Here is a 15757-nt window from a genome sequence, read left to right as displayed (position 1 = left end):
GATCGGATCGTCAGCCAGCACCCATACACGGGGAGGTGAAAACACGAGCTGGTCCTTGAAGTGAAAAAATTATCAAAGGATGGTGGGAGGAACATCTGAAAGGAACATCTGGAAGGAATCTGGAAGGAATGTTCACTCCCTGAACTTTCATGCTTTCTTTTAAATATCTGCCAGCTGGAGGGAGCTTCAGAGGCGGGAAGGAGGTGGCTGGCTCTTTGATCATGGCCATTTGCCACCAGGACCATGGGGAGAGGATGGGAAGCCTGGGCTGGGCTGAGCCCCTCACCTGGCCAAAGCCTGGGCCCAGCAGCGCTGGCCTCACCTGGAAGCCCACTCAAAATGCAGAATCTCAGACCCCACCTTAGACCTGCTGAATCAGAGGCTTTATGTGAACAAGCTTCTCGGGTGATCTTGGAGCACCGTTAAATTTGCAAAGTACTGGGCTGGAGGATAGAGCAGGTGAAGCCCCAGTCATAGGGTCAGGAGGTGGATGTGGCCAGCCAAGGCCAGAGGAGAGAAAAGGGCCTTACAGAACAGTGCTACTCAAAGTGTGGTCCCTGGACCATTGCCCGTTTGCAAACATCCTTCGTGATGTAAGGACAGAAATTGAGATAAATGGAAGCTTTCATAACAAATTGACATTGCTGGACACTCATGCTTGCCTTTTCTATGCATTTTTTTCATTTCATTTTCATTTTTTATGAAAAAATTGGTTCAAGACAGATTGAAAATTAAGTGGGAGCCAGGCATGTTGGCACACACTTATAATTCCAGCTGCTCAGGAGGCCGAGGTGGGTGGAGGATCACTTGAGCCCATGAATTGGAGGCTTCAGTGAGTTATGATTGCTCCACCGCACTCCAGGCTGGGCAATAGGGCAAGACCCCATGTCTAAAAAAGAGAAGAAAATTAAGGGGGTGGGGGGAGTCTTAGTCCTTTATTACAGATAGTTGCAGAAGCACAGCATGTAGGCTATTAATTCATACAAGGCAGTGGCTGGATATTTGGGAAACAGAGCCAGTCTGGGGCCAGAGAGAGAGGGGCTGGCCTTGAGGATGGCACAGATGGAACCATATAGGGTGGAGAACATGGCGGGGAATGACAGCCTGGAGCAGGGGCAGTGGAGGCTGGGGAGGCCCCAGGGCACATGACACCCACCCCTGCCACAGCAGAGATGGGGCCTGGTAGGCCCCCTGATAACACCCCTGGCTATTGTGGCCACATTCGGCCCTGGAATCAGGCCAGCAGGTACAGTGTGGCCTCCTAGTGATATATCAGTTATGGTCCTCCCCAAAACCCTCCCTCAGTGTCCTCAGAGTCTCCCAGCTCCATCACTTGCCTTCATCCACCTTTTCTCTTAAAAAGAGAAAACACCCAGCCTCCATCAGACTCCAGACTATGGTGGGCTATTGGGGACAGTGACTGTGACATGGCACAGTCACCTCCAACACCTCTGCAGCAGTTCTGGCAAAGCCAGTGATGGAGGGTCCCCAGCCCCACTTTCCATGAGGACCTCACAGTGCAAGCCTGCCTGGGGTGGGTCTGATCAGGAATCCCCTGCCTGCTGGGAGTCGGCAGGGTACCGTGGAAACTCGCTCTAGCTCCAGGGACCATAAACCCAAGCTCAGATCCCAGCCCTGCCACAAGCCAGCTGCAGGGTTGGAGCTACCAGGACTGCTCACGAAGGCCCATTGTGCAAATCTCCTCCCAGCTCCACATTCAGTGATGTCATAGAGGTCCCTTCAGTTCAGCCACGGTTTTACCCCATGGCAGTTCACAAACACTGAAACAGGGCTCTGTTTTGTATTGGACAGCCAGGCTACCAAGAAACTGGGCAAAAGTTACAAATCTGTCTTCGCTTCAACTTTCCCATCTGCAAAATAGGGCTGGTGCTGTTCACGTCTGAACAGGTGCCTTTGTCACTGTCACTTTCCCTGGGGCTCTTCCATCTTTCTAGGCACCACAGCATCTACTCACACTTAGCTCCTGCTCTGAAGTTCCTTGTCCCCAGTTTGGGGGACTCTGTCTCTTCTGGGGCAAAGGGCAGTGCCGTGACCTCCTGTGGGTTTTGCCTGCCCTGAATCCAGAGGTTTTCGATACCTTTGAAGCCCTTCTTCTGCTTCTTGCAAAATATCCCTTTCCTGAGGCAATGACAGCGACAGCTGTAAATGCTGGAATGGAGGAAAGGAGTGTGTGTTTGGGGAGGGGGCACCGGATAGTGCATTACAGTAGTTCATACCTTCCACCTCTGGAACTGGGAGGTGGGGCTGAATATGCAGTCACAGGGTGACAGGACCAGAAAGACCGCAGAGGTAAGGATGACAATGGTGACAACAGTAATAATAATATGGTGATAATAATGGCAAGCACCAGGCAGTGTTCTCAGTACTGTTCTAAATAGCTTGAGCTTTACATTTATTTATTGTTTTATTTATTTGAGAGAGGGTGTCGCTCTGTCACCCAGGCTGGAGTGCAGTGGTGCAATCATAGCTCATTGCAGCAGCCTTGGGTGATCCTCCCACCTCAGCCTCCCGAGTAGTTGGGACTACAGGCATGAGCCTTAGCACCTGGATAATTTTTTTTTGTTTTGTTTTTGGTAGAGACTAGATCTCCCTATATTGTCCAGCATGCTTTGCATTGTTAATTAGTTTAATCCTTATAACAACCAGAAGAATAGGTATATTATGTGCCCATTTATCAGATGAGAAAATCAAGACTTGTCCAGGCACAGGGCTGGTGAGTAGTGGAGCCACTGCCCCAACCCCTGGAGGGATGTGACACATCTGGGGTGCCCGGTTCCACCTGATGCCAGTTCTGAGCACTGTTTCACACCAAGCATCCCCATCAGCCCTTCAAGGACCTTATTTAGATTTATGGGTGTGTTAGTCTGTTTCACATTGCCATAAAAGAATACCTGAGGCTGGGTAATTTATAAGGAAGAGAGGTTGATGTGGCTTGTGTTTCTGCAGGCTCTACAAGAAGCATGGTGCCAGCATCTGCTCAGCTTCTGGTGAGGCCTCAGGAAGCTTTTACTTATGATAGAAGGGGAGCAGGTACATCACACAATGAGCAAAGGAGCAAGAGAGAGGTGGAGATGCCAGGCTCCTTTAAACAACCAGCTCTCTCCTGAACTAATGAGAACTCACTTATTACCAAGCCATTCATGAGGGACCAAAATACCTCCCACCAGGCCCCACCTCCAACATTGGGGATCACATTTCAGCATAAGATTTAGAGGGGACAAATATCCAAACCATATCAGTGGATGTTTCTTACACCACCACCATCTTATGAAAAAAGCAAATCTGGTTGGGTCCGATGGCTCATGACTGTAATCCTAGCACTTTAGGAGGCTGAGGCAGGAGGATCACTTGAAACCAGGAGGTGGAGGCTGCAGTGATCTATGATTGTACCACTGCACACAAGCCTGGGTGACAGAGTGAAACCCTGTCAAAAGAAAAAAAAAAAGTAAATCTGTCTTCATGTCTTCAGAAAATGCATAATGTTTCCTGCAGGAAATTGCAGTTCAAATCAAAGGAAATTGTCACGTAGTGACATTTACCATTGCTCCTTTTTCAACAGGGAGCCCAGCATTGCTGATGACCCTTGGCTACCTCCCCTGTGGGCTGCTCTTAGCTTCAAACTGTTTTTCCTCCCTCCCTCACCTCCCTTCCTCCTTCCCTCTCTCCCTTCCTTTTTTTTTTTTTTTTTTCCTTGAGACGGGTTCTCCCTCTGTCACCCAGGCTGGAGTGCAATGGTGCAATCTCGGCTCACTGCAACCTCCACCTCCTGGGTTCAGGTGATTCTCCTGCCTCAGCCTCCAGAGTAGCTGGGATTATAGGCGCCCGCCACCACGCCTGGCTAATTTTTGTATTTTTTCTTGCATTATTTACAATACTTTGTGCCACATACTGTGCCAGACCCTGAGGCTACAAGCATAGAATGAGAGAAACCCCATCCTTCTCTCTGAGTTGAAAATGTATTAAGGGGGCCGGGTACAGTGGCTCACGCCTGTAATCCCAGCTCTTTGGAAGGCCAAGGTGGGAGAACCACTTGAAGCCAGGAGTTCGAGACCAGCCTGGGCAATATAGTGAGACCCTGTTTTTACAAAAAATGAAAGAATTAGCTGGGGGTGGTGGTGTGTGCCTGTAGTCCCGGCTGCTTGGAAGGCTGTGGTGGGAGGATTGCTTGAGCCCAGAAGGTCGAGGTTATAGTGAGATATGATTGTGCCACTGCACTCCAGCCTGGGTGACAGAGTGAGATTTTGGCTCAAAGAAAGAAAAGAAAAAGAAAAGTATTAGGGAAGGCAGACTATCAGACTATTAGAGAAGTTTAAAGATAGCAGTAGTGAACATGCTCTGAGCCTATCTTCTGTGGCAGGTCCTGGGCTTGAGTCCTTACAACAACCAGGGAGGCAGTGGCAGTGGTCGTTACTGTTGTGAAATGACCACCGGTATTATGCCCAGTGCACACATAAGAAAACTGAGATTCAGAGCGGCCCAGTGAGCTGCACAGGGTCATGCTGCCTGTTAATCGCAGAGCTGAGCTCAACCATGATTCCTCCTCACTCCAGGGCCCAAGGTCTCATTGTGCCCAAAGCCTACCCTTGTCCCCTCCGTGTTTCCTGCCAGGGAGCCCCGCCATTGGGGCCACTCAGCCCTCGACCAGAACCACTGCCAAGCCCTCGTCAGGCCCAGAGGGCGGCCAAGACCCTGCAGATTCTGCAGATTCCGTGTCTTGCTTGCTGAATCTGGTGGAGAGTCTCAAGTCTGTGCAAGGAAACCAGCTCTTTCCAGAATGGCAATACTGCGTCATAGAAAGATGGGCAAGCCTAGTCTTGGAGCTCAGCTTCCTCTCTTAGATATGAGCAGGTCAGCAGCGCTCTTCACAGTAGGAAAGACATAAGATCAACCTAAGTGTCCATCAGTGGTAGACTGCATAAAGAAAATGTGGTATATACACACCATGGAATACTACACAGCCAGAAAAAAGAATGAGATCATGTCCTTTGCAGCAACATGGATGGAGCCTGGAGGCCATTATCCTTAGCAAACCAACACAGGAACAGAAAACCAAATACTGCATGTTCTTACATATAAGTGAGAGCTAAATGATGAGAACACATGGACACATAGAGGGAACAACAGACACCAGGGCCTACTTGAAGGTGGAGGGTGGGAAGAGGGAGGAGACCAAAAAGCCATCTATCAGGTACTATGCTCATTACCTGGGTGACAAAATAATCTGTACACCAAACCCCCGTGACATGCAATTTACCTCTGTAACAAACCTGCACACGTACCCTGAATCTAAAATGCAAGTTAAAAAGAATTAAAAGCTGGCCGGGTGCGGTGGCTCACACCTGTAATCCCAGCACTTTGGGAGGCCAAGGTAGGTGGATCAGTTGAAGTCAGGAGTTTGAGACCAGCCTGGGCAGCATGGTGAAACCCCGTCTCTACTAAAACCACAAAAAGTAGCCGGGTGTGATGGTGCACGACCGTAGTCCCAGCTACTAGGGAGGCTGAGGCGGAAGAATCCGGGAGGCGGAGGTTGCAGTGAGCTGAGATCGCACCACTTCACTCCAGCCTGGGTGAGAGAGTAAGACTCTGTCTCAAAAATAAATACATAAAAACAAATTAAAACAACAACAACAACAAAGACAAAATAAAAAGGAAGTGAGCAGGTCCTATGGCCTTCATGATGCAGCTCAAACGGTACCACCCCGAGAAGCCTCCGCTGGTCCCTGCACCAGTGGTTTTCAACCCAGGCTGCACATTCCAGCCCTGCTCCCCACTCCCTGTAATTAAAAACTCCCGTGGTGGCTTCACTGTGCAGCCAAGCTGAGAACCACTGGGCTTGACCAGGCATTAACACGCTATCCACGCAGGCCGAATCCCGCCCACCACCTGCTGCTGTCCACACCCACTTGTTTCTATCTCGTCTACGTCTGCTTTCACGGCAGGGGCAGAGTTGAGTAGTTGTGAGAGAGAACATATGGCTTGCAAAGCCTCACATATTTACTATCTGAGGCTTTACAGCAAACGTTCACCAACCCCTGGACTAGATAGTTATTGGCCCTGCCAACCCTCTTCATATCCTCCTGGCCTGAAACTTAGCACATGAAGCCACGTTATTTGTGTATGGGTAAAACCAACAGGAGATCCTTGAGGGCAGGGGTCTTTCTGGGTGGTCCCTGTGGTCCCCAAGCCCAGCACAAGGCCTGGCTCTCTCCTTGGCAGGTGTTACTGGGTATGTCAGCTGTTGAGTGGAGGTCTCTGGGCAACAAGGCTTGGGTGATGAGGGAGGGAAGGTATTGTGCCAGGCTGGACTGACTATCTCCTTAGACATCAGCCCCTTTGCTCATAGGGCCCCACTTCCCAAGGCTGAGGCTCCCAGCAGAAGCCAAGCAGGTGCCCAGCTTGAGGCCTGGAGGAAGATGAGACTTCAGAGAAGAAACCAGGAGAGACCAGGCATGGTGGCTCACGCCTGTAATCCCAGCACATTGGGAGGCTGAGGCGGGTGGATCACCTGAGGTCAGGAGTTTGAGACCAGCCTGGTCAACATGGCAAAACCCCATCTCTACTAAAAATATTTAAAAAATTAACCAAACATGGTGGCACACACCTGTAATTCCAGATACTTGGGAGGCTGAGGCAGGAGAATTGCCTGAACCCAGGAGGTGGAAGTTGCAGTGAGCCAAGATCACACCACTGCATGCCAGCCTGGGCGACAGAGCGAGACTCCGTCTCAACAACAACAACAACGAAAAGAAACCAGGAGAATTGGGAGCTGAGGATGGATGGAGGGGTTGGTTCAAGGTCAAGGCTGTGAAAAGCAGGAGGATGTTGGAAGCCCTTTATGCAATAGGACAGGCCTCTGTTGACCTAGAGGTGCTGGATGTGGCCAGGGAGGTGGTGTTCCGGGATGAGGAGGGGCTGTTACCTGGTCCACTCTCCTAACCAATGTTTGAGTCCAGTTCTGACTTCGTGACTGGTGATACTCTAGTCCTGAGCACCTCTGCTGATGGAAACTCACCACATGCACCATTATTTGGAAGAATCAACAAAAATGAGGAAACACCTAAATGTCTACCAATGGGGGTATTGAATATTAATCACTTTTTTATATACAGCTATAAGAAAAAAAGGTGGGTGAGATCTAGGTGTACTCAAATGAAAAAGTTCTGGATAGGTAAAAAGAAAATCAGTTTCAAAAATATGTTTAATTTGAGTCTATTTGTGTAGAAAAAGTGTTAATTCTGAAAAAAATAAATACCAAACTGCTAACAATGTTGATCCCATTACATGGAGATGTGATTATAGGGGGATTTTTTCTGTCTCTAAGGTGTTGGAGATTTTTTTGTTTGTTTTCGAAACAAGCTTGTTTTATCAGGAAAATAGCCAAGATATTTTTATTAAAAGACTTTTTTGGGCCGGGCGTGGTGGTTCACGCCTGTAATTCCAACACTTTGGGAGGCCAAGGTGGGTGGATCACCTGAGGTCAGGAGTTCGAGACCAGCCTGGGCAACATGGTGAGACCCCCATCTCTACTAAAAATACAAAATTAGCCAGGTGTGGTGGCACATGCCTGTGATCCCAGCTCCTCGGGAGGCTGAGGCAGGAGAATTGCTTGAACCCAAGAGGAGGAGGTTGTGGTGAGCTGAGGTCGCACCACTGCACTCCAGCCTGGACAACAGAGTGAGACTCCATCTAAAAAAAAAAAGAAAAACTTAAAAAAAAAGACATTATCCTTTTGTTGAACTGAAATTTGCCTTTCTATGGCATCAACACTCATTCCTTTGGTTTGGTGCCTAGGGCCACTCAGGCCACAGGAGATGCTTATAAGCAGAAAAAGTTCAGAGTATGTTCCCTGGGAAGTACAGGCCTAGCCCCTTGGTGCAGACAGTCCTTGTGTAGTGTTATTCAATGCCTGATCTTTTTTACTTTTTGAGACAGGGTATCACTCTGTTACCCAGGCTGAAGCACAGTGATGAGATCATGGCTCACCGTAGCCTCTGTCTCCTGGGCTCAAATGATCCTCCCAACTCAGCTTCTTAGGTAGCTGGGACCACAGGAACACATCACCACACTCAGCTAGTATTTATAGAGACGGGATTTCACCATGTTGCCCAGGCTGGTCTCGAACTCTTGGGCTCAAGTAATCTGCCCACTGCAGCCTCCCAAAGCACTGGGATTATAGGCATGAGCCACCACACCCAGCCTCGCCTGCCATTTTCTAACTAGGGTGCAAGCTTGTCTTCCCTACTAGGCCAGAAGGACTCTGAGGGCAGAGGTTACGAAAGAGACATTTCTGTCCACACAGCATCTGGTGCCAACAGAGAAGGTCCTCAGGAAGTTCCTGGTGAATGAGCGAATGAATGAATGAATGATTGGTGATTATCAATATATGAGTATCTCTCTCCCTTCTACTAAGGACACTTTGGCATTGCTAGCTTGTCACTCTCACCTTCCCCCATCTTCTCCTCCAGCTCAGGCTTCCTGGATGTGCAACTAGGAATAAGAGGTGATGGGAAGAGTCAGGGAACAGAGATAGGGCATTTGTTTTGGAAAGGATTGAGCCTTCCTTGCATGACAGAAGAGGAGATAGCAGTGGAAAGACAGGGAGGGTGGGGAAAAGGGGACATGCCCCACCAAGGACACTGAAGAGAGTTTAGGGGAAGTGTTGAAAATGAGACAAAGACAGGGTGAGAGAGATTTTAGGACAGCTGCAAGACAAGTGAGAGAAAAGAGAGGGATGGAGGAAAGATGTCAAGCTGTGTGGATTGGAGCACCCACTGTGTGCTTTAGGAGAGACAATAATGATTGGTTTTTTTTTTTTTTTTTTTTCTCAGACGGGGTCTCCCTTGTTGCTTGGGCTGGAGTGCAGTGGTATAATCACAGCTCACTGCAACCTCTATCTCCTGGGCTCAAGCGATCCTCCCACCTCAGCCGAGACTGTAGCTGAGACCAGAGGCACACATCACCACACCACATGTGCTGGCTTATTTTTTAATTTTTTCTAGAGATGGCGTTCTTGCTATGTTGCCCAGGCTGGAGTGCAGTGGTGTAATCATGGCTCACTGCAGCCTTGATCTCCTGGGCTCAAGCAATCCTCCTGCCTCAGCCTCCTGAGTGGCTGGGACTAGAAGCACACACCACCACTCCGGCATGCACTGGCTTCTTTTTTGATGTTTTCTAGAGATGAGGGTCTTGCTATGTTGCCTGGGCTGGTCTTGAACTCCTGACCTCAAGTGATCCTCCTGCCTCGGCCTCCCAAAATGCTAGGAAAACAGATATGAGCCACCATGCCTAGCCTGGAGTTGTTCTTACTTGAGAGGACTAGATTGTGTTTCTCTAATGTGATGCCCATTTGGACAGGACCGTGTGGAACTCTGGAATTTACTTGGGTTACAAATGCATGTGTGCAATGAGGGAACATGACCCCACCGGTTCTCGGGCCCAGCCATCAGTGGGACGCAGGTGAAGGTCTAAGTTTGGAGCTGTGTCAGAGGCCATGCACCTGCCTCCACTGTCCAGGTCCTCAACAGCCTCTGCTCCATGCTTCTCCTCTGCTGCCACCCTGCAGAGGCTGCTCGCTCTGGGACCACCACAACCCTGAGATGACAGAGGAGAGAGAAACCACACTGAGAAGCTCTTGCAATTGTTGGTGGGGAAGAACACTGTACCAGAATTTGGGAGACTGGGGCTTTGATAGTACACAGAATTATCTTTAGGAAGTGTTTTATTGGGAGGCCGAGGTGGTCGGATCAGTTGAGGCCAAGAGTTTGAGACCAGACTGGCCAACATGGTGAAACCCTGTCTCTAATAAAAGTACAAAAATTAGCTGGGCGCAGTGGCAGGTACCTGTAATCCCAGCTACTCGGGAGGCTGAGGCAGGAGAATCGCTTGAGCCTGGGAGGTGGAGGGTGCAGTGAGCCGAGACCGTGCCACTGCACTCCAGCCTGGGCAACAGAGCGAGACTCCATGTCAAAAAAAAAAAAAAAAAAAAAAGATGTGTTTTAATGTAGTTAAGAAATGCTTCCCAGAGCTGAGCACAGTGGCTCATGCCTATAATCCCAGAGTTTTGGGAGGCAGACGCAGGAGGATCCCTTGAAGCCGGGAGTTTGAGATCAGCCTCGCCAACACGACAAGACCCCATCTCTATAGAAAAATTTAAAAATTAGCTGGATGTGGTAACACACACTTGTAGTCCCACCTACTTGGAAAGCTAAGGCAGGAGGATTGCTTAAGCCGAGGATGTTGGAGGCTGCAGCAAGCTCCGATTGTGCTACTACACTCCAGCCTGGGCGACAGAGTGAGACCTTGTCTCTGGGGTGGGCGGTGGGGAGGGAAATGCTGCTTAGCGAATAAGAGCCTGTTGCCCCCCATCAGAAAATAAAGTTAGCAAAAAGAAGCCTCCGGAGTTAATTCCCTATATTCATTATGTAGGGATAATCACCGTTAACTTTTTGGTGTGTATTCTGCCAAAATAATTTCTGTGCATTTCAATGTATAATTCTGAAAACAAATGAAACTGTAAACATCTTTTGATATATACCATTCGCAAATAATTTATTTTCCTCTTTTTGACAGAATGATGGGTTTGCCTTCCTATTCTGCCTCTAACTGATTAGTTGCATGACACTGGGTTGGTCACATCACCTCCAAAAGCCTCAGTTTCTTCATTAATAGAATGGGAATAATGATGCCCATCTCACAAGGTTGTGGTCAAAATCCCCCAGGGCAGCAGGTGGAAAGTTACTTTGCAAAATATTCTCCAGAGGGGGGAAGATTGCACTTTTTCAGGTTTTGGGTCTCTGCCCACTCATCCTTCTCTTTCCTACCTAGGATTTTGTTTTTGTTTTTTTTTCTTTCCAGGATGGAGAAGAGGGACGGGAGTGAGGAGGACTTTCACTTAGACTGCCGCCACGAGAGATACCCCGCCCGTAAGTGGCCTGTTTGTGGGTACCTGCTACGACAGATTCATGGGCTGCCAGAGGAGAAAGAATCCCTGGAGAAGAGTCAGGCCAGCCCCCACCCCCCACTGCACCCTGCATTCTCCCACAAACACGTTACAGATGAGGAAACTGAGTCTGGTGTCTCAGGGTAGCAAGCCCCTGCACGCAGCTCTCCCCACAGCCTTCCCAGTCGGGATGGGATGCTAAGAAAGGAAGGAAGAGACTGGAGTTCCAGGCAGGCAGGGAAAACCCAGCTCAAGGCCAGGCCTGGGTTAGCCACTGGCCTGAAGGAGGACAGTCCTGGCTAGAAGGAGCCGAGGCAGGGAGGTGACCGTGGACAGGAGTCGTTTGAGCTGTGGATACTCTTGGCAGCTTAGGTGCATTCACTTCAAACACTTTGCTGTGGGGCACACCATGAGGCAGAATCTAGGGCACTGCTCAGAAAACAAATGTCAGGATCAGAAAGCAAAGCAGAGAAGAACCAAGGTAAGATTAAAGTTAAAATGGTCAGATCTTGGCTGAGCCTGCTGTAATGCCCACCACATGTTCCCCACCCCATCCCACTCTGTACTAAGGGCTTTTCATGCCTGATCTCGTATCCTTGCTTACCCCCAGTCCCTACAGCTGGGACTGTTGCCTAGACTTTGCATATGAGGAAATTAAGGCTCAGAGAGGTGGAGTAACTTGCCCAAGGTCACATAGCTTAGCTAATCACTGGCAGAGGAGTCACAGCAGACACTGTCAGTGCCCTGGCCACCTCTCTCAGACCTTTAGGAAGCTCCAGTGGCATCTATCTGTATCTGCATCTCTGTGCCTGGAGGCTTCCCCACCTCCAGCCATAGAAGGCTAGAAGTGCCAGGGAAGTTGGTGTATAGATACCCCAGCTCCCTCACCCTGGAGTGGGATCCCCCTGAGGCATAAAGAGTCAATGATCATCAGGTTTAGTGGCTCTCCCCTCCCATCCCTGTCCCACTTTTCCTCTCTGCCCAATTTCCCTGTACCTGGTAAATATATCATGGGCACTGAAATTCTTACCTGTGGGTCTGCTGCTGGGGAATCCAAACTAAGAAGGCAGAGATTTAAACACAGGTCTGTCTGATTCCAAATCCTGTGATCCTAGTAACTGAATGAGAAATGGCTCTGCTAGTGGGGAGGAGACAGGGGTGAACCAAGACGCTTGGGAGGAGGCCTTGTTGGAGAAGAGGAGAGGGAAAAGAGCCCAAATTTGGCCTGTGAGGGACAGGAGATGGTGCTGAAGTGAACCGTGGGCTCACACGTCATGGTTTCATGTCTGTGCTAGCTTGGAGGGCTTCCTGGAAGAGGGGATCAGAAACCAGGGGATGGATGTGTTTGGAGAACTCCTGCTGCAGGGACAACAGAGTGAAGAAATCATCAGAGACGGGCTCGGGAAGCACACAGCAGGGATAGAGGTTGAGAATCCTGGTGCATTCCAGAATGTCCTCAGCTCCCTTATTTGGGAGTGAGCCTCCCCAGGCTCCCTGCAGAATAGGCGGGAAACCCTGGGTGGAAAGAGGCCTTGGGGCTTGTCTTAGGGGCATCTGGGGGCCTGGGTGGAGGTCCCTACCACTGGAAGAGTCAAGGCACTGTGGCCCGAAAAGCAAGCCCTGGAATTAAGAATGAGAGTTCTCAGGGTCAGAGGAAATGGCACCCCACCCCCAATCCCAGTGCCCACAGCCCTCCCCCCACTCCCAATCCCAGTGCCCACAGCCCTCCTCCCACCCCCAATCCCAGTGCCCACAGCCTTCCCCCTACCCCCAATCCCAGCCCCACTGCCCTCCCCCCACCCCAATCCCAGTGCCCACAGCCCTCCCCCCACCCCCAATCCCAGTGCCCACAGCCTTCCCCCTACCCCCAATCCCAGCCCCACTGCCCTCCCCCGACCCCCAAACTCAGAGCCACAGCCTTCCACCCACCCCCAGTCTCAGCCCCACTGCCCCCCCACCCCCAATCTCAGCCCCACAGCCCTCCCCCTGCTCCCAATCTCAACCCCACTGCCCTCCCCCACGCCCCCAACCCCAGCTGCCACAGCCCTCCCCCACCCCCAATCCCAGTCCTCACAGCCCTCCCCTGGCACCCAATCCCAACCTCCACAGCGCTCCCATGCCCCCAATCCCAGCCCCCCGTAGCACTCCCCCAGCCTCCAATTCCAGTCCCCAAAGCCCTCCTCCACCCCCAATCCCAGTCCCTGCAGCCCTCCCCCGTCCCCAATCCCAGTACATGCAGCCCTCCCCCCACCCCCAATCTCAGTCTCCACAGCCCTCCTCTCCACCCCCAATCCCAGCCTCTGCAGCCCTCTCCCTACCCCCAATCTCAGCCCCCACATCCGCCCCCTGCCCTGATGCCTAGTGCCCCCTCAAGCAGCATCTCCTTGTGAAAGAATCATCAGACCCATTTGATAAGGCAACAGTCTGAACAATTTCATCTTTCATTCCTTGGTGAGTGTTTATTGAGCATCTGCTGCACGTCAGCCCTGTGGGTGCTGGAGAGACAGCAGGGAGTCAGGCAAGACAACGGCCCCTGCCTCAGAGACTCACAGTCTGAGGGGAGAGAGAATCATTCAGTAAGTGAGCTCAAAAACAAACAAGGGAGGAAGATGTGGTGATGGGGAGGAAACAGGGCAGGGGCACTCCTTCAGAGTCAGCGCTCTGAGAAACCACGGAGCTGGGACCTAAAGGGTGAGGAGTCAAATGAAGAGCTTTGCAGGCAGAGGGACCTGTGTGTCCGACAGCTGGAAGGAGCCAGACAGTGCTTGTGGAATAGCCAGGAGACCAGGGTGGCTGAGGCAGGGAGGGCAATGGGAGGGCAGGAGAGCTGGAGGGGCCGAGGGTGGCAGGAGGCAGGACAGGGACGGAGTTCACTATGCAGTGGAGGAGAAGTTGATTCTGCAGCAGGGAGCCCGGGGCATTTTAAGCAGGGAGAAGACATGTCCACATTATTTCTCTCTCTCTCTCTCTCTCTCCCTACCTATTTCTTTATCTATCTATCTATCTATCTATCTATCTATCTATCTATATCTATCTATCCATCTAATCTATCTATTCATCCATCATCCATTATTCATCTGTCAATCATCTATCCATCAATCATCTATCATCTATAAATCTTACTATCTATCTAATCTATCCATCCATCATCTATCAATCGTGTCATCTATCTACCTATTTATCTAACATCTATCTACAGATCCTATCTATCCTATCTACCATCTATCTATCTATCTATCTATCTATATAGATATATATATATGTCTGCACTGTGGGAAAAGGATCAGAGAAGAGCCAAACTCGAGACCAGGAGACCATCTTGTAATCTACAATATGCACAAAATGTTTTGCTGTTGCAGTCGTTCTTGGGAGACATGATGGTGGCGGCCTGAACTGTGGTGTTGGAGATAAAAGTGGGTAGATCAAGGACCCTCTGCTGGTAGAATTCCCAGAGTGTCTTGGTTTGTGTTTCCCTGGAAGTCTCTTGAGATGAGGATATAACAGCAAGTGCTTTATTTTGATGATTGAACACCCAACTAGGAGTGAGGAAGAGAGACTAAGAAGGGAGACAAAGGCGACCAGTCAAAGGCACAGCGTCGAGCCTGCTGGGGGCTGGGGGCACCGGTGCAGAGCATATGTATCTGAGCCATCCCCCCAGATAGGAAGGCAACTCTCCTGGGCCATTGTTCAAGGGCTGCCGCAGAGAGGATCGGGTGCATGAGTTCTCTGGAGGTAATGGCTCGGGGCATGGGCAGAGGGGCTTGGGGCGCGACGGAGAAAGCCCCCTTGCACAGTTGGGGGTTAGCAGTGTGCACCACCGTGGAGCTGGGGGGACAGCATCAGATAAGTGACTGATTTGAGTGAGGACCGGGGGAGAGGAGGGACCTAGGATATGCACAGAATTTTTGCCCAAGCAGTCAGGGGCATGGGGTCCCTGACTGATGGAAGGATATGGGGAGGGGTCAGTTTGTGAAGGGCAATGTTGCTTTGTCTGTGTGGAGTTTGAGGGGCTCGTGAGGGCCTCCAGGAGGCAGCCAGATCAATGGAGGGGAGCTTAAAAGGGTGGCAGAGAGACAGGCAGGTGCAGTGGTGCATGCCTTAATCCCAGCTCTTTGAGAGGCCAAGGCAGGAGGATCATTTGATGCCAGGAGTTCGAGACCAGCCTGGGCAACATAGCAAGACCCCATCTTGAAAAATAAAAGTTAAAATCAGCTGGGCATGGTGGTGCAAGCCTGTATTCTCAGCTACTCTGGAGGCTGAAGTGGGAGGATTGATTGAGCCCAGGAGTTTGAGGCTGCAGTACAGTATGGGATGGTTGAAGCCCAGAGACTGCAAAGATCATCTGAGGAGAATGTGTAGGGTAGGGAGACACAGTGACACAAAAGGGGCCTAACCTCCTGGGGGTTCAGGGGAGCCAGAGGCCGGTGGGGAAAGAGCTGTGGAAAACTGTCAGTCGCCCCCAGAGACTTTCCAAATCCTGGCTTCTCAGGGAAGAAAAGAGCCTGAGACCCCACAACCTCTGCGCTGGGTGTGCCTTTTATCAGGTAGCTGAGCATTAGCAGGGATGGCCGTCATTCCCTGGGGACAGCGGAGTTGCTGGGAACTCCCACATCAAACAGTGAATAAGGAAGAGACCCCCTCTATGGTCAGAGCTGAGGGAGGGGTCGGGGGAATGTGGGCTGGATGCTGGCATGCGTGAGAGATCCCGTGACTTCAGGGATCCTGAAGCAGGCTGCTTTATTTATTCCACAAATCATTACTAAAGAGACCTCTCTGGCTCCTGGGAGCATGGAGACG

General features: G+C 50.6%; 1 protein-coding gene across 5 annotated transcripts in view; it reads left to right on the top strand.

The window, feature by feature from the left end:
- The window catches only part of GSG1L (GSG1 like), a 285264-nt gene that overhangs the window by 258191 nt on the left and 11316 nt on the right, over nucleotides 1–15757 (top strand). For all 5 annotated transcript variants that reach the window (XM_016929683.4, XM_054669115.2, XM_016929682.3 and 2 more), the window contains one exon: nucleotides 10876–10943. In XM_016929683.4, the coding sequence (XP_016785172.1) occupies nucleotides 10876–10943 (68 nt within the window). The remainder of the gene's footprint in view (nucleotides 1–10875; nucleotides 10944–15757) is intronic.

The sequence above is a fragment of the Pan troglodytes genome, chromosome 18 (genome assembly GCF_028858775.2).
Source record: "Pan troglodytes isolate AG18354 chromosome 18, NHGRI_mPanTro3-v2.0_pri, whole genome shotgun sequence".
Classification (NCBI taxonomy): Eukaryota; Metazoa; Chordata; class Mammalia; order Primates; family Hominidae; genus Pan; species Pan troglodytes.
This window is presented reverse-complemented; position numbering and strand designations above follow the sequence as displayed.